This window comes from Dermochelys coriacea, chromosome 16 (assembly GCF_009764565.3).
Source record: "Dermochelys coriacea isolate rDerCor1 chromosome 16, rDerCor1.pri.v4, whole genome shotgun sequence".
Classification (NCBI taxonomy): Eukaryota; Metazoa; Chordata; order Testudines; family Dermochelyidae; genus Dermochelys; species Dermochelys coriacea.
The window spans coordinates 435612-460334 of record NC_050083.1 but is presented as its reverse complement, the minus strand read 5'-3'; the positions used below and the strand labels follow the sequence as shown (position 1 = coordinate 460334).

General features: G+C 43.8%; 1 protein-coding gene across 15 annotated transcripts in view; it reads right to left on the bottom strand.

Moving 5' to 3' along the window:
• The window catches only part of FKBP15 (FKBP prolyl isomerase family member 15), an 81483-nt gene that overhangs the window by 6921 nt on the left and 49839 nt on the right, over window positions 1-24723 (bottom strand). For 6 of the 15 annotated variants that reach the window (XM_038374618.2, XM_038374620.2, XM_038374617.2 and 3 more), the window contains 9 exons: window positions 23231-23333; window positions 20994-21026; window positions 18511-18682; window positions 6092-6228; window positions 5630-5785; window positions 4652-4804; window positions 1954-2046; window positions 1241-1366; window positions 275-382 (listed from right to left, as the gene is read on the bottom strand). In XM_038374618.2, the coding sequence (XP_038230546.1) occupies window positions 275-382; window positions 1241-1366; window positions 1954-2046; window positions 4652-4804; window positions 5630-5785; window positions 6092-6228; window positions 18511-18682; window positions 20994-21026; window positions 23231-23333 (1081 nt within the window). The remainder of the gene's footprint in view (window positions 1-274; window positions 383-1240; window positions 1367-1953; window positions 2047-4651; window positions 4805-5629; window positions 5786-6091; window positions 6229-18510; window positions 18683-20993; window positions 21027-23230; window positions 23334-24723) is intronic. The other 9 variants (XM_043499135.1, XM_038374622.2, XM_038374621.2 and 6 more) reach the window with 3 other exon arrangements.

Here is a 24723-nt window from a genome sequence, read left to right as displayed (position 1 = left end):
CCTTGTCTTATTTAGCCTATCCCCTACTGCCTTGTGAAAGCTCAACAAGAATGTTGAGCATATCAGGTGCATTGTCCTAGTTTCTCTGGGAGAAGAGGTTCCCATATTTTACTGTCCCTCACTGTTGCATCTCCTCCCATTATTTTATAGTACCTTTTTATCATGGTTATTAACCACAGCTTCACACTATTCCAGACCCAGGCTAGAGGTATGTGTTCTTTTGGCCCAAGACTCATTCTCACCATTGCTGGTTTGTATCCCATCAGTACTGTACCTTGATGGTGTTCATGACAACACCGAGAACCGCTCTGCCACTGTACGACTCCTCCAGCTCAAATTCACCCCTCAAAGTCTGAAATACCCCATTCATGATCTTTTTCACCTGAGAATAACGAAGAGGAGCATATAAATATGATATCTGCGTCATTTTGAACATGTAAGAAAGAATGGGTCACCAAACCAACATCGTAGGCTTCTCTACAGCCAAACAGTCAGGCCAAGAGGGGCCACAATTCTGTTTTACGAGCCTGTACTTTTCACATTAGGCATGCAAGAGCTGGAGACTGTCGTGCAAATGGTACATTACTCCAGAGCTGGAGGTGGCTACCAGGATTTTCATTCTTTAAGAAGTACAGAAAATTCTTTTCTGGGTATCTGGCTGGTGAATCTTGCCAATATGCTCAGGGTTTAGCTGATCGCCATATTTAGGGTTGGGAAGGAATTTTCCTCCAGGGCAGATTGGAAGAAGCCCTGGAAGTTTTTCGCCTTCCTCTGTAGCATGGGGCACGGGTCACTTGCTGGAGGATTCTCTGCTGCTTGAAGTCTTTAAATCACGATCTGAGGACTTCAATAGTTCAGACATAGGTGAGAGGTTTTTTGCAGGAGAGGGTGGGTGAGATTCTGTGGCCTGTGTTGTGCAGGAGGTCGGACTAGATGATCATAATGGTCCCTTCTGACCTTAGTATCTATGAATCTAAAAGTTGTAATTTGTATTGAGGGGTCAGGACTTCATACCAGGAGTCACACTGCATCTTTCCCTCCAAGGCCCCTGATAGGAGTAGTACTCTACACAGGAACCAACCTTGTCCTCTGGGTATGCTTCCCCCAAAGAATAAGGCACTGCCAATGTGTTTAATAAATAACTCTCCCCCTACCTAGGGAAATAGTTCAGGGTAGACATGGAGTAGAGATAACTTCTCTGATGAGGGTAAACCAGACCACCCTGGTTGGACCAGCTCACCTCCTCTGTAGAGTCTGCAGGCGGAGATCTCTCCTGATTTTCTGGTACAGAACCCTTCTCCAGCTCCCTAATACGCTCTTCATAGCGAGCCTTCAGGGCAGCAACATGGGACTGTAGGACTGAATACTGTCAAAGGAAACAGGAAGTCAGAACAGCTCAATAGGTCCTCACTGACATTCACATCTTGCTACTGCGGTACCCAGTTTGCAGCAGGACAGGTTAGTGACAGCAGCACATTTGTTCACAATGCCATGATTTTTTAGATGTCTTGCAAAGACAATCAAAAAACCAACACCAAAAGCCTAACATTTGAAGAGAGCTCCTAACAGGCAGAACACACACAAGCTGCAATTTTCTCCTGTTCCTGATTAAAGCAGCTTTATGCAGGATTTCACTAGCTGAGGCATTTACAAAACTCCCTCAGAATTGTCCCAGCAACAACCACCATCGCCCCACCCCTGTGAAGACAATAGTCATGCTGGGAAGGAAGAGCCTGTGGACTCCCCCAACCTTGGGATGTCAAGGAGGGGACAGGACTGCACTGGGATGCTATGCAGCAGCATTCTCTGGCAGAAGGGCTGGATCCTGTCACTGGGCCCATATCAGCCACTGGAAGCAACACAAAGCTCTCCCCTTCTCTCAATAGGACAACATCGGTGGCCTCAGTCAAGATAATACATCAGTGAGGGCTGGCCTCAGTGTTCACCCTTTACCTTCTCGTTGATTGGCCCCAATTGCGCCAGTTGCTCCTGAAACACAAATCGTTTTTGCTCCTCGACATTTCTAGAGTGTTTCAGAGCTGAGAGCTGAAAAAAAGAAACAAAAAATTATAAGAACATACATAAGAACAGCCATACTGAGTCAGACCAAAGGCCCACCTAGCCCAGTATCCTGTCTTCCGACAGTGGTCAATGCCAGGTGCTTCAGAGGCAATGAACAGAACAGGTAATCATCAAGTGATCCATCTCCTCTCACCCATTCCCAGCTTCTGGCAAACACAGGCTAGGGACACCATCCCTGCCCATCCTAAGCCATTGATGGACCTATCCTCCATCAATTTATCTAGTTCTTTTTTGAACCTGTTATAGTCTTGGCCTTCATAGCATCCTCTGGCAAAGAGTTCCACAGGTTGACTGTGCGTTGTGTGAAGAAATACTTCCTTTTGTTTGTTTTAAACCTGCTGCCCATTAATTTCATTTGGGGACCCCTAGTTCTTGTGTTATGTGAAGGAATAAACACTTCCTTATTTACTTTCTCCACACCCGTTATGATTTTATAGACTTCTATCATATCCCCCTTTAGTCGTCTCTTTTCCAAGCTGAAAAGTGTCAGTTTTATTAATCTCTCCTCATATGGCAGCTGTTCCATACCCCTAATCATTTTTGTTGCCCTTTTCTGAACCTTTTCCAATTCCAATACATCTTTTTTGAGATGGGGCGACCACATCTGCATGCAGTATTCAAGATGTGGGCGTACCATGGATTTATATGGAGGCAATATGATATTTTCTGTCTTATTATCTATCCCTTTCTTAATGATTCCCAACATTCTGTTCACCTTTTTGACGGCCGCTGCACATTGAGTGGATGTTTTCAGAGAACTCTCCACAGTGACTCCAAGGTCTCTTTCTTGAGTGGTTACAGCTAATTTAGACCCCATCATTTTATACGTATAGTTGGGATTATGTTTTCAATGTGCATTACTTTCCTTTTATCTACACTGAATTTCATCTGCAATTTTGTTGCCCCTAGTCACCCAGTTTTGTGAGATCCTTTTGTAACTCTTCACAGTCTGCTTTGGACTTAACTATCTTGAGTAGTTTTGTATCATCTGCAAATTTTGCCACCTCGCTGTTTACCCCCTTTTCCAGATCATTTATGAATATGTTGAATAGGACTGGTCCCAGTACAGACCCTTGGGAACACCACTATTTATGTCTCTCCAGTCTGAAAACTGACCATTTATTCCTACTCTTTGTTTCCTATCTTTTAATCAGTTACCAATCCATGAGAGGATCTTCCCTCTTATCCCATGACCGTTTACTTTGCTTAAGAGCCTTTGGTGAGTGACCTTGTCAAAGGCTTTCTGAAAATTTAAGTACACTGTATCCACTGGATCACCCCTGTCCACATGCTTGTTGACCCCTGCAAAGAATTCTAGTACATTGATGAGGCATGATTTCCCTTTACAAAAGCCATGTTGACTCTTCTCCAACAAATGATGTTCATCTGTGTCTGACAATTCTGTTCTTTATTATAGTTTCAACCAGCTTGCCTGGTACTGAAGTCAGGCTTACTGGGCTGTAATTGCTGGGATCGCCTCTGGAGTCTTTTTAAAAACTTGGCATCACATTAGCTATCCTCCAGTCACCTGGTACAGAAGCTGATTTAAATAATAAGTTACATACTAGAGTTGTTAGTTCTGCAATTTCACATTTGAGTTCCTTCACCCAAGAGTTCTAAATACCATCTGGTCCTAGTGACTTATTACGGTTTAATTTATCATCAATTTGTTCCAAAACCTCCTCTAATGACATCTCAATCTCCTCAGATTTGTCACCTAAAAAGAATGCCTCAGGTTTGGGAATCTCTCTCACACCCTCAGTTGTGAAGACCGATGCAAAAAATTCATTTAGTTTCTCTGAAATGGCCTTATTGTCCCTGAGTGCTCCTTTAGCATCTCGATCCTCTAATGGCCCCATTGGTTGTTTAGCAGGCTTCCTGCTTCTGATGTTCTTAACGTTTTTTTTGCCATTACTTTTTGAGTCTTTGGCTAGCTGTTCTTCACATTCTTTATTGACCTTTCTAATTACACTTTTACACTTTGTCAGAGTTTATGCTCCTTTCTATTTTCCTCAGTAAGATTTAACCTCCACCTTTTTAAAGGATGCCCTTTTGCCTCTCACTGCTTCTTTTACTTTGTTGTTTAGCCATGGTGGCACTTTTTTGGTTCTTTGTGTTTTTTTTAATTTAATCAGCAGCAGAGATGCATTTTTACTATTCCCTTTCCACCAGACCTATCGGACCTTTCCCCTCAGAAAAACTGTCATGCTCAGTAGACATCAGCTGCAGCATTTCCTGCTAGCTAATTCTGTTCTGAGGTCAGCATGCCCCTTCTCTGCCCCATACAGAACCCTTGCAAATACATCAACAGCCAGCCTCCGCGTTAATCCCAACCACCCAGGAGTTAAGGGGGGCAACATCCAGACACATCCTCCAGCCAAGAGGGGAACCATCATCTCTGAGAAGCCAGGAAACTGAAAACACTTGCCATACCAAGGGGGCAGAGCACTTCTGGGTATGTGATTCCCCACTACACCCCTCTCATTTGCTTCCGAAGGACAACAGCATGTGGGAAGGAGGTGGAGAAGTGAATGTATAAACAAGTGGTTAGCAAGGGAGGGCAGTCTACCTTCTCTTCCAGTTGGGTGATGCACTGCTGTTGAGAGTTTCTCTGTTCACACACCTCCTGATACTGCCTTAAGTGCTGCTCCTTGGCAGAGACCAGCATGCGCTCACATTTTGCTTCCCACTCGGATTCCAGCTCTGCCTGAATGAGCGACAGCTGCCCATGAAATAACAGAAGTGATTAGCAGGGAACTACCAATACGTGACAGTTACATTCACTCTTATGAGCAGAGAATTCTGGGGTTGGGCTGGAGCAAGGCAAACTCTCCTACCTAGTTCTGCCATCTTGGGGTTGGTGTTCTATCCCTGCAGCATTTCTCCCCACACAAAGCACAATTCTATCCTCCATGGGAGGGCAATTCTCTAATGCTGGTTTTGATTGCAGCCCCTTGCTTCACCAGTTGCTGTTGCTATTTGAAGGGTCCCCAACAGCGATGGAGCCCCGTTCACCCTTCCCTCTACCAACAACTCTACTCTTCCCCAACTCCACTCTGGCTAGTTAAAAAGGAACTCTGCTCTGTTGGCATAAGGGTGTACACCTCTTGGCTATCTTCTGATCACTGCATCATTTGCTCTGCAATACCAAGCAGGCAAGATTTGCACCCATCAGGATTAAGGCTGCTCCTGTTGCCCCAAAGCGACACAACAGCTGGCTGGAGACCAATCTCAGAATCACAGCCCATTGTTTTGAGGTTAGGAGCCTTCCTTACTCCCCACCTAGTATAGTTTCCTGTCTGCCTGGGTTACATAGTTCTTTGGAATCATCAGTAAGAATCCTGGAGCAGGAGGTAAAGGCAAAGCCAACACAGGCCAGCAAAGCAGAGGAGAAGCACTGGAGACTAATCCCCTTAGCGAAGCAGGGTGCTATTTCTTCATTGAGCAATTGATGCAGCTTTATCCAATATGTATTTGCAATCTATAATCAACAGGCTTTCCAGTTGGAACTCACACAAACCTATCCAGTGGGAGGAGGTCCCCTCACCTGCTCTGCTGCTGCTTGATCAGTTGAAGTCCGTGCCTTTTTCAGGAGCTGTCGAAGTTTGTTCAGTTCTTCCTGGTAGGACCTGCGAATCTCATCCATCTCTTCCTCAGCCTGGCTTCTCTCCAAGAGGGATTTCTTCTTCCTCTCAACAAGATTCTGGAGAACAGACAGTATGGCTGAGCACAGGTTTGGACTGCATCCAGATAGTGTCTCATTCCCTGGGGCACTGTGGGCAATCTCATTGTCATTACTATTATGTACAATCATTAACGTACAAGGAACTTTAAAATCTATGTAAGTGCACTCCTGAACTGATGTGCCAAAACCGTGATGTTTGTAGGGAAAAAGAGTTGCCAATCCAAAATTTGGCTCGCCTCGTGCGGGTCTGCAGAGACACTAGGTTAAGTTTAGCATACAGCTGGAATGGTGCATCTCCCCTGAAATGCAGGTGCCTGGGCCTACCTTTTCCAGGTTCTCTTTCTCCACTTTCAGGTCTGCAAGCTCTTCCTCCAGCGCCGTAACCTTCAGGTCCAGTTGCCTGCGGCTCTGCTTCTCAGCTCTGAATTTAGCTTGCATGTCTTCTGAGGATTCTTGAAGCTCTGCAAGAACACAGCTCACTGTGGGTTTCCACACTTCATGTTTCAGATTAATCTGAGTGGGAGAAAACTTACAACCCATAGCAAGAGTAGAACACAGAATGGTCTAGTTGCTTCTATGGGAACTACAACCTGTGACATGGTAACACTCAAAGCTCTTGTGTGGGGGTTATTTCCAAATATTTAAAACAGGTCATCTGCTCTATACCTTCCCCTCCATGTAATGGCCTCAGCAACAATGATTACAGTAACACCATTATAAAAGCTCTGTCATTTTTCAACAAGGCTCAAAAGCTACAAGGCTGAGAAAGCACCAGTCTCATCTTTCCCTCTTGAGCTGGTTTTTACAAAGGTCTCACTGTCTGTCTTGTGATAGGACAACTCAGTACAGCCCAGTTCGTAGCCAACACTGGCAATAAAGTTAATAAAATAAATGCTGAGAGACTCCTGAGCTGGGGTGGGGGGAGAGCATAAATATCCTTGATACTGATCCTAGGGAAAATATAAATAGCTGTGTTAGGGTACACTCTGAACTTAGGGGTACAGATGTGGGCACCTGCATGAAAGACCCCCTAAGCTTATTTTTACCAGCTTAGGTTAAAAACTTTAAGGCACAAATTCTTTCTTGTTTTTGGATGAGTACTGCTGCCACCACGAAGTGCGTTAGACAAAGATTTAGGAAAAGGACCACGCGGAGTATTTGTTTCCCTAAAATATCCCCCCAAGCCCCTTTACCCCCTTTTCTGGGGAGGCTTCAGAATAATTTTCCAACCAGATAGGTAAGGTGAGCACAGACCAGACCCTTTGGTTTTTAGTGTCCTAAAAACCCATCAGATTCTTAAAAAAAACAGAACTTTATAATAAAGAAAAAAAAAAAGTAAAAGCAGCCCCTTTGTAGAATCAGGATGGAAGGTAAATTTACAGGGTAATTAGATTTAAAACACAGAGGATTCCCCTTTAGGCAAAACTTTAAAGTTACAAAAAACAGGGATAAACTCCCTCTTAGCACAGGGAAAATTTACAAGCTAAAACAAAAGATATAGCAAAAAAATGCTTTTAGTTTACTTAATTTGTAATTTTAGAGGCTTATTTTAGGAATGGTTTAGGAGAGGTTGTTTTTTTTCTGCCTGGTCCCTCTCTTTGTCTGGAGAGAGCACAAAGAAAAACCTTCCCCCACAGATTTGAAAGTATCTTCTCCCCTTATTGGTCCTTTTGGCCCGGTGCCAACCAGGTTACCTGAGCTTTTTAACCCTTTACAGGTAAAGGAGGGATTTTATGCTACCCATAGCTGTATGTTTATGACATGTGCCCCAAATTATAGACAGTGCTGGACAGCCTGCTCCATGCTGGCTGAGATTTTTTCCTGGAGCTTTAAAAGAAAACAGAATTAATAAACACACATGCACCTTTAGATATACTACTGATTATATAAAAACTAACAATATTTTTTACATTGTAAAGACTATTTTAACCAGTTGATTTTGGGAAACTTTTACAGGAGAGTGCATTAGCTACCTTGTTAGAAGGTTTTGAAATGTGTTGTATTTCAAAATTAAAATTTTAAATTTTAAAATGGTGAAAACCCTAAACTAGGATGTGGTACAGCTTTGTAGGCAAAGAGCAATTGCTGCAACACTAGGTCCCAATCACTGGCATGCTTATTTATGAATTTACGCATTATGGCCCCCAAAGTTTCATTAAACTTTTCCACCAGGCCATTTGTTTGATGGTGGTAAGGGGTGGCAACCAAGTGGTTCACCCCATGAGCTTCCCCACAGGCTTTTCATGGTCCCTACCAGGAAATTAGTTCCCGTATCTGTGAGGATGTCGGAGAGCCAACCTACCCTGGCAAAAATGTCCGTTAATGCCTGGCACACATTTTTAGCCCTGTTGCTTAGAGCTACTGTTTCCAGCCATCGGGTGGCAAAATCCATGAAAGTCAGTATGTACTGCTTTTCTCTGGGTGTCTTTTTTGGGAAAGGACCCAGAATATCCACAGCTATTTGCTGAAATGGAACCTCAGTTATGGGGAGTGGCTGGAGAGGGGCTTTGACCTGGTCTTGGGGTTTTCCCACTCTTTGGCACACTTCACAAGACCAGACATAGGTAGAAACATCCTTGCCCATTCCCTCCCAGTGGAAGGGCTTCCCCAAATGGTCTTTGGTCCTGTTCACCCCAGCATGGCCACTAAGACAATTGTGGGCTAAGCTCAAGAGCTTTATCCGGTACTTAGTTGGAACTACCAACTGTCTCTGCGGATGCCAGTCCTCCCGGTGCCCAACAGAAAGTTTCCTTGTATAAAAGTCCTCGTTCCACCACAAACCAGGATCGATTAGAAGAGCTGAGAGGCGGTGGGTTGCTCTGTCCAAGCTCCCTGGAGGCTTTTATCTGCTTCCTGCTCTGCCTGGAACTGTTCCCTTGATGCTCGAGGCCTCAGTTCCTCACCAATGGTGGACCTGGGCTTCGTCCCTCGAGAAGCGATGCAGGGGATGGGGCTGGTTCCGGGGACAGTGACCCACTCTCCGCAGGTGTGCTAGGTTGGGGTTCAGGCTCTGGCTGAGCCTCTTGCGCAGGTTCAGCTGCTGCCGCCAGGGCAGGCTCGGTGGGGCCCTCTGATGTTGGGGTTGCAGCCGGGGTTGCAAACGCTGGACTCAGGGCTGGAAATGGTTCTGGTGCTGGTTGCTCTTCCATTTCTGGTTCCGTACCTGGCTCTGGCTGGGTCTCTGCGACTGGATTCACTACTGCTGTCACAGACATTGGCCTGGGGTCCGGTTCTACCACTTCAGTCTGGGTCTCTGGTAACATAGACGGGGCCCTGATAGAAGGCTCAGGAACAGAGCGAGGTGGGAAGGCTTGCTTAGCTTGGCTGCGAGTGACCATTCCCACCCTCTGGGCTAGCTTCACATGGTGGGCCAAGTCTTCCCCCAGCACCAGGGGAATGGGATAATTATCATAGACTGCAAAAGCCTATGTTCCTGAGCAGCCCTTGTACTGGACAGGCAACTTGGCTGTAGGCAAGTCAAAAGAGTTTGACTTGAAGGGTTGAATCATCACTTGTGCCTTTGGGTTGATGAATTTGGGGTCTACTAAGGATTGGTGGATAGCTGACACCTGTGCTCCAGTGTCCCTCCATGTGGTGACCTTCTTCCTGCCCACACTCACAGAGTCCCTTCACTCTGAGGGTATGTGGGAGGCATCTGGGCCTGAGGATCTTGGGTGTGACTTTGGTGCAATAAACTGCAGTTTGTTGGGGTTTTTGGGGCAGTTGGCCTTCACATGCCCCAGCCCGTTACATTTAAAATGTCCTCTAGCTGACTGGTCACTGGGGCGAGGTGGGTTGCTGGAGAATAGTGTGGTGGGACGATAAGGTGTCTGGAGTTTTTCTTCGGGTGTAGTTGGGGCCTTGAGCTGCCCCCCGTGGTATGGTGTGGTCTTGAGGTGTCCATTCTGGTATCCGTCCAAACTGCGACCAGGGTTTTTCCTCTTTGCTACCTCCACCTGTTTTGTTCCGATTTCCCCCGCTTTTCTGACCGTCTGGGACTGTTCATATTGATCAGCATAAGAAGCAAGGACTTTTTGCCGAGTTCATTTTTTTATTCCATAAACACTGTTTTACATCATTATTGGCCAGTCAGGAACTGCTCCTGGACAACCAGATCACACATTCCTTCAAAGCTAGTTACACCCCTTTCTTTAACCCATTTATCTGACAACCAGATCACACATTCCTTCAAAGCTAGTTACACCCCTTTCTTTAACCCATTTATCTAACAGATCCTTCATTTGGTTTATATAAGCCACATTACTTAGTCCAGGCCCTCTTTCAAGGGCTTTATATTTTACTTTGCAAGTTTTAGGTGTAATTTGAAATTGTTTTAAAACCAAATCCTTAAATTTACCATAGTCAGAAGCATCCTTAATAGACATCTTGTTGAATATGTTTAGAGCTCTTTCAGTCTATTTTGCTACCAATGTGGTCATTTTGTGATCGTTAGGAATTGCATGGAGAGTGCAGTTTCTTAAAGGCAATGAAATATTTAGCATCATCACTGGTTTGTTAAACTGTGGACATAGTTGCTCCCATTTGTGGATTTTTGGGGAAGAATTGTTAGGGCTATTCGGTAGATCCATCTTAGCCTTTTCCAGATCTAAAAGCTTCAGCTCTAACTCCATCTCCAAGCGTTTTGCCCGTTTTCTCTCCTCTGCTTTCAACTCCAAAACGCTTTAAGGCCATTTTTTTTTAAAAGTTTTTTTTTCCCCGTCTTTTTTCAGCTTTAAATCTGGCTAATTTCAGGTTTTTTTGGACATTGTGTGAGTGTGAGTGTGAGAGATTTTAGACTTTCTGAGCTTAGCCTGGCCTAACCGGAGAGCTAGGGAAGAAAAGAAAAGAAAAAAAAAAAAAAGAGCTTGTGAATTTCCTTGCAGGACTTAACTACTCTGCCTTCAGGCAAAGAAAAAAGCTCCAGTTGCTTTCAGCTTAAAAAAAACAAAAACAACACAACCCAAAAGTGTTCTTTAAAAACAAACAAACAAACAAACAAAAAAACCCCCAAAACACAACAACCACCACCTCCTTGCTTTCCAAGCAGCCAAAAGAAAAAAACAGGAGTACTTGTGGCACCTTAGAGACTAACAAATTTATTAGAGCATAAGCTTTGTGGGCTACAGCTCACTTCATCGGATGCATTGAATGGAACATATAGTAAGAACATACACACACACACACAAGGTGGAATTTGCCATACAAACTGTAAGAGGTTGATTAATTAAAATGAGCGACTATCAGCAGGGGAAAAGAAAAGAAGCCCTTGAGGAATTCCACCATGATTTCAACAATTTCCATTCCACCATCAACCTCAGCCTGGACCAGTCCACACAAGAAATCCACTTCCTGGACACTACAGTGCTAGTAAACACCACCCTATATTGGAAACCTACTGACCGCTATACTTACCTACATGCCTCCAGCTTCCATCCAGGACACACCATACGATCCATTGTCTACAGCCAAGCTCTAAGATACAACTGCATTTGCTCCAATCCCTCTGACAGAGACAAACACCTACAAGATCTCCATCAAGCATTCTTACAACTACAATACCCACCTGCTGAAGTGAAAACACAGACTGACCGAGCCAGAGGAATACCCAGAAGTCACCTACTACAGGACAGGCCCAACAAAGAAAATAACAGAACACCACTAGGTGTCACCTTCAGCCCCTAACTAAAACCTCTCCAACGCATCATCAAAGATTTACAACCTATCCTGAAAAATGATCCCTCACTCTGACAGATCTTGGGAGACAGACCAGTCCTCGCTTACAGACAGCCCCCCAACCTGAAGCAAATACTCTCCAGCAGCCACACACCACACAACAGAACCACTAACCCAGGAACCTAGTCTTGCAACAAAACCCGATGCCAGCTCTGTCCATGTATTTATTCAAGTGACACCATCATAGGACCTAATCACATTAGCCATGCCATCAGGGGCTCGTTCACCTGCACATCTACCAATGTGATATATGCCATCAAGTGCCAGCAATGCCCTTCTGCCATGTACATTGGCCAAACCGGACAGTCTCTACGCAAAACAATAAGTGGACACAAATCTGACATCAGGAATCATAACATTCAAAAACCAGTAGGAGAACACTTCAGCCACTCTGGCCACTCAGTAAAAGGGTGGCAATTCTGCAACAGAAAAGCTTCAAAAAACAGACTCCAACGAGAAACTGCTGAGCTTGAATTAATATGCAAACTAGATACCATTAACTTGGGTTTGAATAGAGACTGGGAGTGGCTGGGTCATTACACATATTGAATCTATTTCCACATGTTAAGTATCCTCACACCTCCTTGTCAACTTTCTAAATGGGCCATCTTGATCATCACTACAAAAGTTTTTTTTCCTCCTACTGATAACAGCTCATCTTGATTAATTAACCTCTTACAGTTTGTATGGCAAATTCCACGTGTGTGTGTGTGTGTGTGTGTGTGTTCCATTCAATGCGTCTGATGAAGTGGGCTGTAGCCCACGAAAGCTTATGCTCAAATAAATTTGTTAGTCTCTAAGGTGCCACAAGTACTCCCGTTTTGTTGAGGATACAGACAAACACGGCTGCAACTCTGAAACCTGTCAAAAGAAAAAATGTTTTTAAACTCCTTAGGTCTGTACTTTTGGTTTAAAATAATCCCAACTCCGACACCGTGTCAGGGTTCCCTCCCCACTCTGAGGTCCAGATGTGGGGACCCGCATGAAAGACTCCCTAAGCTTATTTTTACCAGCTTAGATTAAAAACTCCCCCAAGGCACAAATCCTTCCTTGTCCTTGGATGAGTATTGCTGCCACCACCAAGTGAGTTAGACAAAGATTTAGGAAAAGGACAATTTGGAGTTCCTGTTTCCCTAAAATATCACCCCAAACCCCTTCACCCCCCTTTCCTGTGGAGGCTTGAGAATAATCTATCAACCAGATAGGTAAACAAGGTGAGCACAGACCAGACCCTTTGGTTTTTAGTGTCCTAAAAACCCATCAGATTATAAAGGTTTTTTTTTTTTTCCTCCTTAAAGAAACAGAAGTAAAAGAAACACCTGTGTAAAATCAGGATGGAAGGTAAATTTACAGGGTAATGAGATTTAAAAACCACAGAGGATTCCCCTTTAGGCAAAACTTTAAAGTTACAAAAAACAGGGATAAACCTCCCTCTTAGCACAGGGAAAATTCACAAGCTAAAACAAAAGAAACTAATGCATTTTTTTTTGGCTATACTTACAATTTGTAATTTTAGAGGCTTATTTTTGGTACGGTTTAGAAGAGAGTTCCCCCCCCCCCCCCCGCCTGGTCCCTCTCTTTGTCCGGAGAGAGCACAAAGAAAAACCTTCCCCCACAGATTTGAAAATATCTTCTCCCCTTATTGATCCTTTTGGTCAGGTGCCAACCAGGTTATCTGAGCTTTTTAACCGTTTACAGGTAAAGGAGGGATTTTATGCTGCCCGTAGCTGTACGTTTATGACAAGCTGCCACAAAGGAAGGCAGCAGATGAGTGCCTTACAGAAGGGAGAAGCATGACAGAAGGGAGCTCAGTCGAAGCAGCACACAACACACCTTCAGGTGCCTGAGACACTTGCACTTGACTGTGTTTCTACTGCTCTCTGCCCTGATGGAAGAGAGGTTGTGAAATAATTTTACCTTGGGCTGATTAATCCTTCACTGAATCCACAGTGTGTCATCATGTCATCTCCATTTTATGTTAGTTATTTAGCTGGAAGGGAGCATATTTCATCCTTTTTATTGAACATTTCAGTGGCTTGGATGGAGAGCTCAAGGCCAAGAACTCCAAAGAGGTGCACAGTTCAGCTTTGCAGAGGTTATTAAATGCCTTAGCTTGTCTAGAGTTGTATTTCCATGAAGCAGAGTATCTGTTCAACAAGCATGAAGAGGCCTCTTCAAGTGGGATAAAATGACTGACCCAGAAAAACCAAGTTTTGTTTCCATAATTAGCTGCTTAGAGACTGTTAAACAGAACGTGACCCACAAATGTTGCACAGCAGAAATGAACACAAACCCAAAACAGATGCATACTAGGATCATGACAGTTGATCAGCAAGACACTGCGGTAAACAGTAACTCATCATGGATATCATTATCAACACCTGTGATAATCAGACTGAGGCTTGTCTCAAAGAAGAGGGGCTCAGAACCCATCAAAATCAAGGACTCCCCAAACGTGTACAAAGATCACGGGAAGAGTTAAACAGGTCTTTTACACAATCACAGAAATGGAAGACTGGAAGGGACCTTGAGAAATCATCAATTCCAGCCCCCTGCACACAGGTGTTTGTCCCTCCTATTTTTAAAAGCGTCCAACGATGGGGATTCCACAATCTTATTCCAGATTGTAACTACCTTTATAGTTACAGAGTTTTTCCTATTACCTAAGTCTCCCTTGCAGCAGATTAGACATATACTTCTTGTCCTACCTTCAGTGGACAAGAAGAACCATCAATCAGTACTCATAACAACAGCCATTAACATACATGAAGACTTATCAGATCCCCCCTGTTAGGATATAGATATTCAGGCCTGTCTGTAAAGGCCTATACTCTCTAAGAATTTAGGTGTATTCTTATCACTTAGCTAGTTATAGAGGTATAAAAAAAGAAATCAAAATCACTGTCTGCCGGTGTAAGGGCCTTCTCTTACCGTGACAGTCTGAGGCCCTGTGCTTAGGCTAAGGCCTTTGGCTAAGCAGCAGAGGCAGCCATAAGCTGGGAAGCGAATGGTCAGATCCTCACATTCCAACCTAGTCACAGTGAAATAAGGTGCTATTGGGCTGTCAGGAATACAATCCTGTCCTGATAATGCCCATCGCCTCCAGAGAAAGGGAAGTGCCTAGAAGATGCAAAAGGAAACTTAGTTTGATAGCATCCTGTCTGGCAAGAACTCACTTATCAATAGCTGGGATGTGAAATCCTCATTTCTATGTTGTTCTATCACTGTAGTCCTCGCTTCCCTATTGTTTGTCTGCATAATCGTTGTCTGGTTCTTTGATTGTTTCTGTCTGCTGTATAATTAATTTTTGCTGGGTGTAAACTAATTAAGGTGCTGGGATATAATTGGTTAAATAATCATGTTACAATATGTTAGGATTGGTTAGTTAAATTTCAGTAAAATGATTGGTTAAGGTATAGCTAAGCAGAACTCAAGTTTTACTATATAGTCTGCAGTCAGTCAGGAAGTGAGTGGGTGGCAGGGGGAAATGGGAACAGGGAATGGGGGTGGGGAAATTGGAATCATGTTTGGTTAAGGGCAGGAATGGGAACAGGGACACAGGTAAGGCTCTGTGGTGTCAGAGCTGGGAAGGGGGACACTGAGGAAGGAAACTGGAATCATGCTTGCTGGAAGTTCCCCCCCAATAAACATCAAATTGTTTGCACCTTTGGACGTCGGGTATTGTTGTTCTCTGTTCATGCGAGAAGGGCCAGGGAAGTAAGCAGTTGAAGGAATAAGCCCTCTAACATCCCCCGCCCCTCAGTCTTTTTTTCCCCTCAAGAGTTCTTTTAGCCTTTCCTCATAGGTCAGGATTTCTAAATCTCTTTTTTGTTGCTCTCCTCTGGACTCTAATTTGTCCTCCTCTTTCTTCAAGTGTGGCGCCCAGAACTGGACACAGTACTCCTCACCAGTGCTGGGTGGGACAATTACTTCCCAAGTCTTACATACAACACTCCTGTTAATCATCTTGGCTAATTGGTGGACCTATCTTCCATGAATTTATCTAGTGCTTTTTTTTAATCCAGTTATACTTTTGGCCTTAACAACATCCCCTGGCAATGAGTTCCACAGGTTGACTGTGTTGCATAAAGAAGTACTTTTGCAGAACCGCATCACATTTATAAGAGTCTCTGGCTCTCGCATTGCGCACTGACCTCTTATTAAACTCCGAAGATATCCAATGAAGTGACTGACTACTTATGTTGATTTTATTACCCTAAAGAAATACTGGTATATTACATATTGACTGAATTAACCCTTCAGAGTCTGTATGGCTCCTACATGGAAGACACCTGGGAAACTAGCTGTTTTAAGAAAGAGGTGGAAAAGTTTCTGGCCCAGGGGAAGTCAGAACGGGTTAGGACTCTTGACCAAAGCTACTGCAAATCTGACATTTTGCTGCCAGGAAAAACCACCCTACACTTCTGCTTGCACCCAGTCCGCTTCTGTCATAAATATAAAGGGAAGGGTAAACACCTTTAAAATCCCACTCCTGCCACCATGTCAAGGTTCCTTTCCCACTCTGAACTCTAGGGTACAGATGTGGGGACCTGCATGAAAAACCCCCTAAGCTTTTTTTTTTTTTTTTTTTTACCAGCTTAGGTTAAAACTTCCCAAGGTATAAACTATTTTACCTTTTGTCCTTGGACTTTATTGCTGCCACCACCAAGCGTCTACAAATATACAACAGGGAAAGAGCCCGCCCCGTTAGATGAATCAGCCAAGGAAAAGGTCAGCCTTCACCACACGTTGGGCTGTATGTATTTAATGTACTCCCTTTCAGGCTGCAGAATGCACCCGCCACCTTCCAAAGACTTGTAGATGGTCTCCTAGTGGGATTAGGAGAATATGCAGTTGGCTACCTTGATGATGTGGCCATATTTTCGGATTCCTGGGCAAAACACCTGGAACATCTACAAAAAGTCTTCAAGTGCATAAGGGAGGCAGGACTAACTGTTAAGGCTAAGAAGTGTCAAATAGGCCTAAACAGAGCGACTTACCTTGGACACCAGGTGGGTCAAGGAACTATCAACCCTCTACAGGCCAAAGTGGATGCTATCCAAAGGTGGCCTGTCCCAAAGACAAAGGAACAGGTCCAATCCTTCTTACGCTTGGCCAGATATTACAGGCGATTTGTACTGCAATCCCGCCAAATCGCTGCCCCACTGACAGACCTAACCAAAAAGAAACTGCCAAATGCCGTTCAGTGGACCGAAGAGTGTCAGAAGACCTTTAACCAGCTTAAAGCGGCACTCATGTCTGACCCTGTGCTAAGGGCCCCAGACTTTGACAAACCGTTCCTAGTAACCACAGATGCGTCTGAGCATGGTGTAGGAGCAGTTTTAATGCAGGAAGGACCGGATCAAGAATTCCACCCTGTAGTGTTTCTCAGCAAGAAGCTGTCTGAGAGGGAAAGCAAATGGTCAGTCAGTGAAAAAGAATGTTACACCATTGTCTACGCTCTGGAAAAGCTATGCCCATACGTTTGGGGACGGCGTTTACACCGCAAACTGACCATGCTGCACTACAGTAGCTTCATACCGTCACGGGAAATAAAAAACTTATTTGGTGGAGTTTAGCTCTCCAAGATTTTGATTACGATATCCAACACATCTCAGGAGCTTCTAACAAAGTGGCTGATGCACTCTCCCCTGAAAGTTTCTCAGAATCAACTGGTTAAAATTGTCCTTGAGATGTGGAAAATATTGTTAGTCTTAAATATACTTAGTAGTATATTTAGAGGTGCATGTGTCTTATTAACTCCGTTTTCTCCTAGTGCGCCAGGAAGAAATCACAGCCAGCGTTTCATCCTATCTGTGATTTGGGGGGGCACATCATAAATATAAAAGGGAAGGGTAAACACCTTTAAAAATCCCTCCTGGCCAGAGGAAAAACCCTTGCACCTGTAAAGGGTTAAGAAGCTAGGATAACCTCGCTGGCACCTGACCAAAATGACCAATGAGGAGACAAGATGCTTTCAAAGCTGGAGAGGGGGAGAAACAAAGGCTCTCTCTGTCTGTGTGTTTTTTTTGCCAGGAACAGAAAAGGAATGGAGTCTTAGAACCTAGTAAGTAATCTAGTTAGATATGTGTTAGAGTCTGTTTTGTTTAAATGGCTGAGAAAATAAGTTGTGCTGAATGGAATGTATATACCTGGTTTTGTGTCTTTTTGTAACTTAAGATTTTGCCAAGAGGGATTCTCTATGTTTTGAATCTGATTACCCGGTAAGGTATTTACCATCCTGATTTTACAGAGGTGATTCTTTTATTTTTTTCTTCAATTAAAATTCTTTTTAAGAACCCGATTGCTTTTTCATTATTCTTAAGATCCAAGGGTTTGGGTCTGTGTTCACCTATGTAAATTGGTGAGGATTTTTATCAAGCCTTCCCCAGGAAAGGGGGTTTAGGGTTTGGGGAGGATTTTTGGGGGGAAAGACGTTTCCAAGCGGGCTCCTTCCCCGTTATATATTTGTTAGACGCTTGGTGGTGGCAGCAATAAAGTCCAAGGGCAAAAAGTTAAAAAATAAATAGTTTGTAGGAAGATGAACTAGTTGACCCAACTTCAAGAGGGGCTTAGTTGCACAACTCACTAAGGACTTCCATACTCTCTGGCAGGGCCACCCTCAGTGGATGAAAGGGAACCACTGGTATATCAGTTTAGACTAAATCTAGTCTAGCTCAGTAGAGACAAAAGCGATGGGCTGGTGGGCTCCGTCCAGTACCTAATAGGAAGGTGTCAACATCAGAGGCCATCCTAACAGGCTCTTTTGTTGGCAGTCTCAGCAGGGAGGTGAAGCATTGATTTGCACATAGAGGCAAAGCTTCCTTCTCTCCCCTAGTTGGCCCCTCTAGCTGAAAGCTAAGGCACATTATGCTAAATAGATCTTTTTTGGCAATTCAGACAGCTGCCACTGAAGTATAGAGTTAAGGTCACCAATACAGCTGACCAAGTTAACAGAGAACTAGATCATGATCTAGGCAATAGAACCCACCCCCTGACCGACCCCTTACCAGCTAGCTGTGCTTGCAGTTTGTTGAGCTGTGCCTCATTCATCTCTGCCTCCTGCAGGGCTGTGGTCAGCTGTGTGTGCAGGTCCATCTCCTTCTTCTGGTGAGCAGTCAGTTCCAACTGCAGATGGGAGACCTGTGATGTAGCAGCTGCCAGCTTCTCTGCAACTTTGACCTTCAGCACAGAACAGGGGGAAATATCAGAATTCCTGAGTACATAAGTGGGGTTTCCAAAAGTTGGCTCACAGGGCAGTGCTAGGAGCCCAGATCATAGAATCATAGAATCATAGAATATCAGGGTTGGAAGGGACCCCAGAAGGTCATCTAGTCCAACCCCCTGCTCAAAGCAGGACCAAGTCCCAGTTAAATCATCCCAGCCAGGGCTTTGTCAAGCCTGACCTTAAAAACCTCTAAGGAAGGAGATTCTACCACCTCCCTAGGTAACGCATTCCAGTGTTTCACCACCCTCTTAGTGAAAAAGTTTTTCCTAATATCCAATCTAAACCTCCCCCATTGCAACTTGATTCCACGCTTGGTTTGCAAAACTAGATGGCAGACACCCTCCTCCATTAGAGATACAGCTTGATGGAAGTTGCAGGCCAAAGATGAAGCATTGTATATTGAGCTGAGGGGTGGCAGCACTGCATGCTGGGATAGACTCATTGCCCTACTAAAAACAGGGTGGCTCTGGGACACATAGTGGAGCACTGTGGGCCCTATTTGACCACACCCTCCACCCTGGATTTATTCTAGTGGCTGGCAACAACCTCATCTCCAAGACAGATTAAAGCAGGTCACTTCAGGAAGTTTTTTTTCTGAAAAAGACGTGTTTCACTGGTTAGCTGCTCCGTTCACCCCTTTGGAACTACCAGCTGGCCGGCCAGACATCGAAACCTAATTGCCCACAAAAAGCCTAGCAGGAGTCTGCCACCCCCAGACACACACAGCTCTCTGCAGGTTGCAAACAGACTGTGCCAGGGTAGCAAGTCTGATGTTACAATTCTGCCCCTGCCTTTCTAGATTTGTCATAAACAATTAAAATGGACCGGATGATATGCTCATGGGGATAAAGCCATTTGGGATGGGTAGCTGTCAGATAGGAGTGAACATGCAGACTATTTTCAAGTAAGTACAGGGATCAGTTTATGAAGACTAGTTGTGGAGAGGGAATTTCAGAGCAGGATGCGTATTCTGCATTCACGAGATGATTAGGTACATACTAATTTGCCAAGGTATTTTTCTGGCTTGCCAAGTTATTCACTGTAAAGTGCAAGTATTATATACTTCTAACAGCGATCACTGTTCTAATTAAGCTTTTACATTTGGATTTTATTCAAGTCAGTGATTCACAAGAAGCCAGATCTAATAGGGGTTCTCACAGACAACTTATTAAGTGAGCTGTAGCTCACGAAAGCTTATGCTCTAATAAATTTGTTAGTCTCTAAGGTGCCACACGTACTCCTTTTCTTTTTGCGAATACAGACTAACACGGCTGCTACTCTGAAACATGTTGTTTAAAAGAACTGAAAAGGATACAAACTAGATCCAGCTCCAAGTCTTTTGGGATAGGGCCAAAAATTCATGAAGGATATGCTGTAAAGACAGGCTGCATTATAATAGTGGGAACTTAAACAGTTCCTATTGTAGTTAAAAGTTACATTCAGATTCCCAACAGGTTCTCTGTTGTGCCCCACATAGTTCCAGCCCAATTTTCTCTTGGGTTAGCTACTTGCTGGCACTCAGAGAATTACCTCAAGTCTTGAATTATTGCTGGTCTCAAACTTATAAAATGGTTCTGTACACCAGAGACTGACTCTGTGGCTATTCATTAATCTTACTTAGAGACCTCTCTCCAAAGTATTTTAGTTTCTGGACTGCCAAATCACACTTCCCCAGTGGGAGAAATTGTGTGATCACTTAATTAAACAACAAAGTACCTGTGGATTAAGCACCTGTGGATAAGCAATGTGAAGTGATCAATGACTATATATTAACATAGTTCCTAGCACAGCATTCCCTTTTGTTCTCTTTTGGAAGGGTGAAAAAAGATCATTATGAATGTAGCTTGTAAATTGTGGGTTTTTTATTTTTTGTTTTTTTTTAAAAACTCCAGACAGGCTGCCTCCAGCAGTTTTCATAAACTCAAAGGAAAACAAAGACCTGTTTCTGTGCTGAAATCAGCCTAGGTAAAAAAGAGTGGGGTTTGTTGTTTGTTTCCCCCCCCCATTAACTTCTGTATTCTGTGCAGCAGTATCTGAACTCCTAAGGTTAGCAAGTTTTCATCCACTCAGTTCAAATAGTTGAAAGGATTTTGCTCACAATTCTTCCTACCCAGCCTCCTACCAAAAAGTGTTAGCTGTGGATTGTAAAGATGCAGGAGAATCTTCAGCTCAGACAGACTTTATCAAAGTTAGAGGCATGTGTAAACTGTAGGTTATGGGAGAGAAACCCCAAGGTTCTAGAGAGTCAGGGACACACTGCCTCACCTGGTCCCAGCCCCGATCCACTGGCAGCATGTACTGGGAAGAGAAAGCAGTGACAGGAAACAGGAAGAGTTAAGAACGCCAAGTAGAAAGGCAAAAGCATTAATTACTTAGAACAGCTAAGCGTGGCATTACAGGGGCCTAAAATGTGACAAGAGAAGCATTCAACCTGTTCCTTGTTTGACAGCTGCAAAAGCTCAAAAACAGAAAGAACAGCAGTGAAGCCATGTTTAAAAAGGGACTAAATCTCTCCAAATGTGGAGGACTATATGGAACATGGATGGTCAAATGGACTATGCACTCAACTGGGAGCCAGGAGTTTCTGCATTCTGCTCTCTGTACTGCCAGTGACAGCAAGTCATTTCACCATTCTGGAGAGTGGTGATACCACCAACCTTACAAGAACATGGCAAAACTTTGATATTAAGTACTCTGCAAGTGCTAAGCAGAAATGTATTACCCCAAGGGCACAAGTTACAGATTCATTGCTCCTCAAGGAGACTTGGGCCATGCCAGGATAGAGGGCTACTCCCAGTTTGCATACATGGGAGCAGAGAATCCTCTCAGATCTTCCACGGTTCTCTCCTCTGGTTTGTTATTATTGAAATTATGTCTACATCAGGAATTTGTCTCCATTGCGACAATTGACATAGCTACACCAGAGCAAACCCCAAGGATAGACAAAGAAAGCCAGAGTTTGCAGTGATGCAGCTGACTCGTGTTTGAAGCCAGGGTGAGCATCTCTAGTGCAAATCATGGCTTTTCTAACCTACAGGGGAGCCAAATGAGCCACTGCAATCAACTACTGAAATTGGGTCAAGTCTCAGCACAGACAGGGCTTAAGGATGGATGCAATCTCTCTAAGAAAATACTTAGAATGATACTTTCCCACATAAGCAATCGCTGTGGTTGCCACAGAGATGCTGTGTGCTCAGACAGGAATGGAGGTTTATCAGTAGTCTCAGTCCATGATGCCACATGGCTGGAGCTGACTTGCTATAGTTATTGTTTCTGTAGCTTGCCAAGGGCTGTTGCTGGAGAACATACCCCAGCAAAGTACTCCTTGCTCCATGGTCTAGCTGCACCCAGCATATATTCAGCCACTCATTTCTCTGGATCCTCTGTGTTCCCTAACCAACAGGAGAGGCAGCTACTATACTTTAGGAACTAGGGTCTCCACTTCTTTAAAATCCACCAATTCACTGTTCTCATACAAGAAAGCAGAGGAAACGCAAGCACTTATGATTAATGCCAAACAGGAAATATATTAATAAATATGGAGTGCACACCACACAGCAGGGCAAGGCAGTGCAAGGTTCATAAGTTATTTTGGCAAAATACAAAAAGGGCCAGCAATTGCTAGCAACAAACTCAAAGCCCCCTCATACTAGTATATTAGAATGGGCTAGTGTCTTCCAAATGCATCTGCACAGGCCTAACAAGCAACATATGGCTGTATTTAACTGGGGTCCTACACATGGTAAATAACGGAAGGCAGCAGGGTGGAAAGAAACATCTAGTTCCATGTTTAACTGACATGGCTATTTGAGAGACAAGGTGGGTGAGAAGCAAGTCCAATAAGAAATTACCTCACCCACCATGTCTCTCAAATATCCTGGGACCAACACAGTTACACTACAAATGACTACTAAAAGTGAGTTTGACATATAACACTATATTACTGTATCTGAAACCTGAGGTTCCACTGATTTTTGAAATCAAGACATCTTATCAGAGAATCAAATCTAGCAGGTAAGAGGATTCTTATATGGATATTTGGTGGCCCAAGTTCTACCAGCCATTTAGCAGTAGGAGAGGAGCTTTTTTGGGAATCTGACAATGTAGTAAAACAGGCAATGTGCATTTTGAAATAGTTATGAGGCCCTGCTAATAGCCAAATGGTAGCTAAGCTACCATGTGTATGAAAACAGAAAAGTTAAGAGTAACTTTTGTACGTTCCATACCAATTTAGTAATTGAAAGAATATCCAAGCTAAGACATCTTTATGCCTTATGCAATAGAAGGCACAGGTGCTACAATGCTGGGGCCATGCAAACACATAGACAGATCAGAATGAAAACTAAAGTAATGGCTTTAGAAGCCATGATCGAGAACCACTGGGTTCTCTTTTTAGGAAACTTTTAGGTCAGAACCCCCAGTGTCTGTTAGATAGATTTGCAAACCCCTCTCTAGCCTTGATCAGAGCTCTGTGTTTGTACTTATTGCTTGGTTAGTTTTACCTTCTCCTGCTCTGCATGCAACACCCTTGCCTGAGTGTGTTCATTTGTTGTTTGCAATGAGTTGTTTCTCTGCTCCATCAGCAGGTTGCTCTGTTCAACATACCTAGGAAAGGGAGGGGAGGAAAAAAAAAAAAAAAAATCATAGAAAGCGACTTGAGCACAAAACACAAAAAGGGACTTGAAGTGAAAGCCTATTGTGGAGGAAAGACAACAGTGTTTGTCACAAAGCCTTGTGAACAGAGTAAGTTCTAAAACAACTCTGTGTGATGTCTTGCATACAAATGCAACTAGGGATATGTGGATATTTAAGATCTGTCAGTTTAAGGCCAGAAGGGACCATTAGGGCATCTAGTCTGACCTGCTGTACAGCACAGGCCACCACCACCACCCAGCACTTGCACGCTAAACCTAACAACCAAAATGAAATCAAAGCATTATAGACCAAAGAGACTAGATTATTCTGTGTCACAGGCACAGAATAGGAGGGACTGAGGTATACCAGTATTTGAGGCCCCCCTCAATGCCAGGGAAATGATGAAATGATATACACCCAGATAATCTTGGCAAATGACATGCACCCACATGCTGCAGAGGAAGGCGAAACCCCACCCCATATCACTGCCAATCTGACCTAGAGGAAAATACCTTCCTGATGTAACATATGTAATGAGTTAGACTCTGAGTGAGCAAGAACCAGCCAAGCACCTGAGAGAGAGAATGCTTAGTACCCTCTCAAGAGCCCTGGCCCATCCTGCCCAATGTTCCATCTCTAGCCATAGACATCCCTGATGCTTCAGAGGTAAGGAAAAAACGCGCCCAGAATACACTGGGAGAAAAAATTCCCTTCCTGGCTGGCTGAAACCCTGAAGCACAAGCTTTAGGCATGTAAGAGATAAATTGGAAGTGAGCTCCATGGTTGCTGAGCTCTGATCAGTACCAACACACAATTGCACTCAAATTTGTCCTACTCTCTTAGAACTAATTAAGTTGTTTGCCCCCAAACTCCTATTGAAAGCTGTTCCAGAACTTCCCCCTCCAATGGTTAGAAATCTTCTCATTTCCAGCCTGAATTTGTTCATGGCCAGTTCACGTCCATATGTTCTTGTGCCAATACTGTGCTTTAGTTTTAAATAGCTCTTCAACCTCCCTGGTATTTATCTCCCTAATGTATTAGAGAGAGCAATCATATCCCGTCTCAGTTGCCTTTTTGCTAGAACAAACAAGTCAGGCTCTTCCAGTTTCCTCTCATAAGATAGGTCCTCCATTCCCTTGATCATTCTAGCCCTCCATTCCCTTGATCTTCTTTGTTGCCCTGGTTCAAAATGAATTTAAAAGACTGGAATATGGGTGACTAGGATCGTACACAGTATTTCAGATGAGAGAGACAGCATGATGCAAGTTACAGAAACACTGGGGAATCTGGAGATAGAGGAAATTGGTTAGTATCTCTGCTCCATCCTCCTGCCAAGAGAGCAGTGTTGCTGCAGTACAAT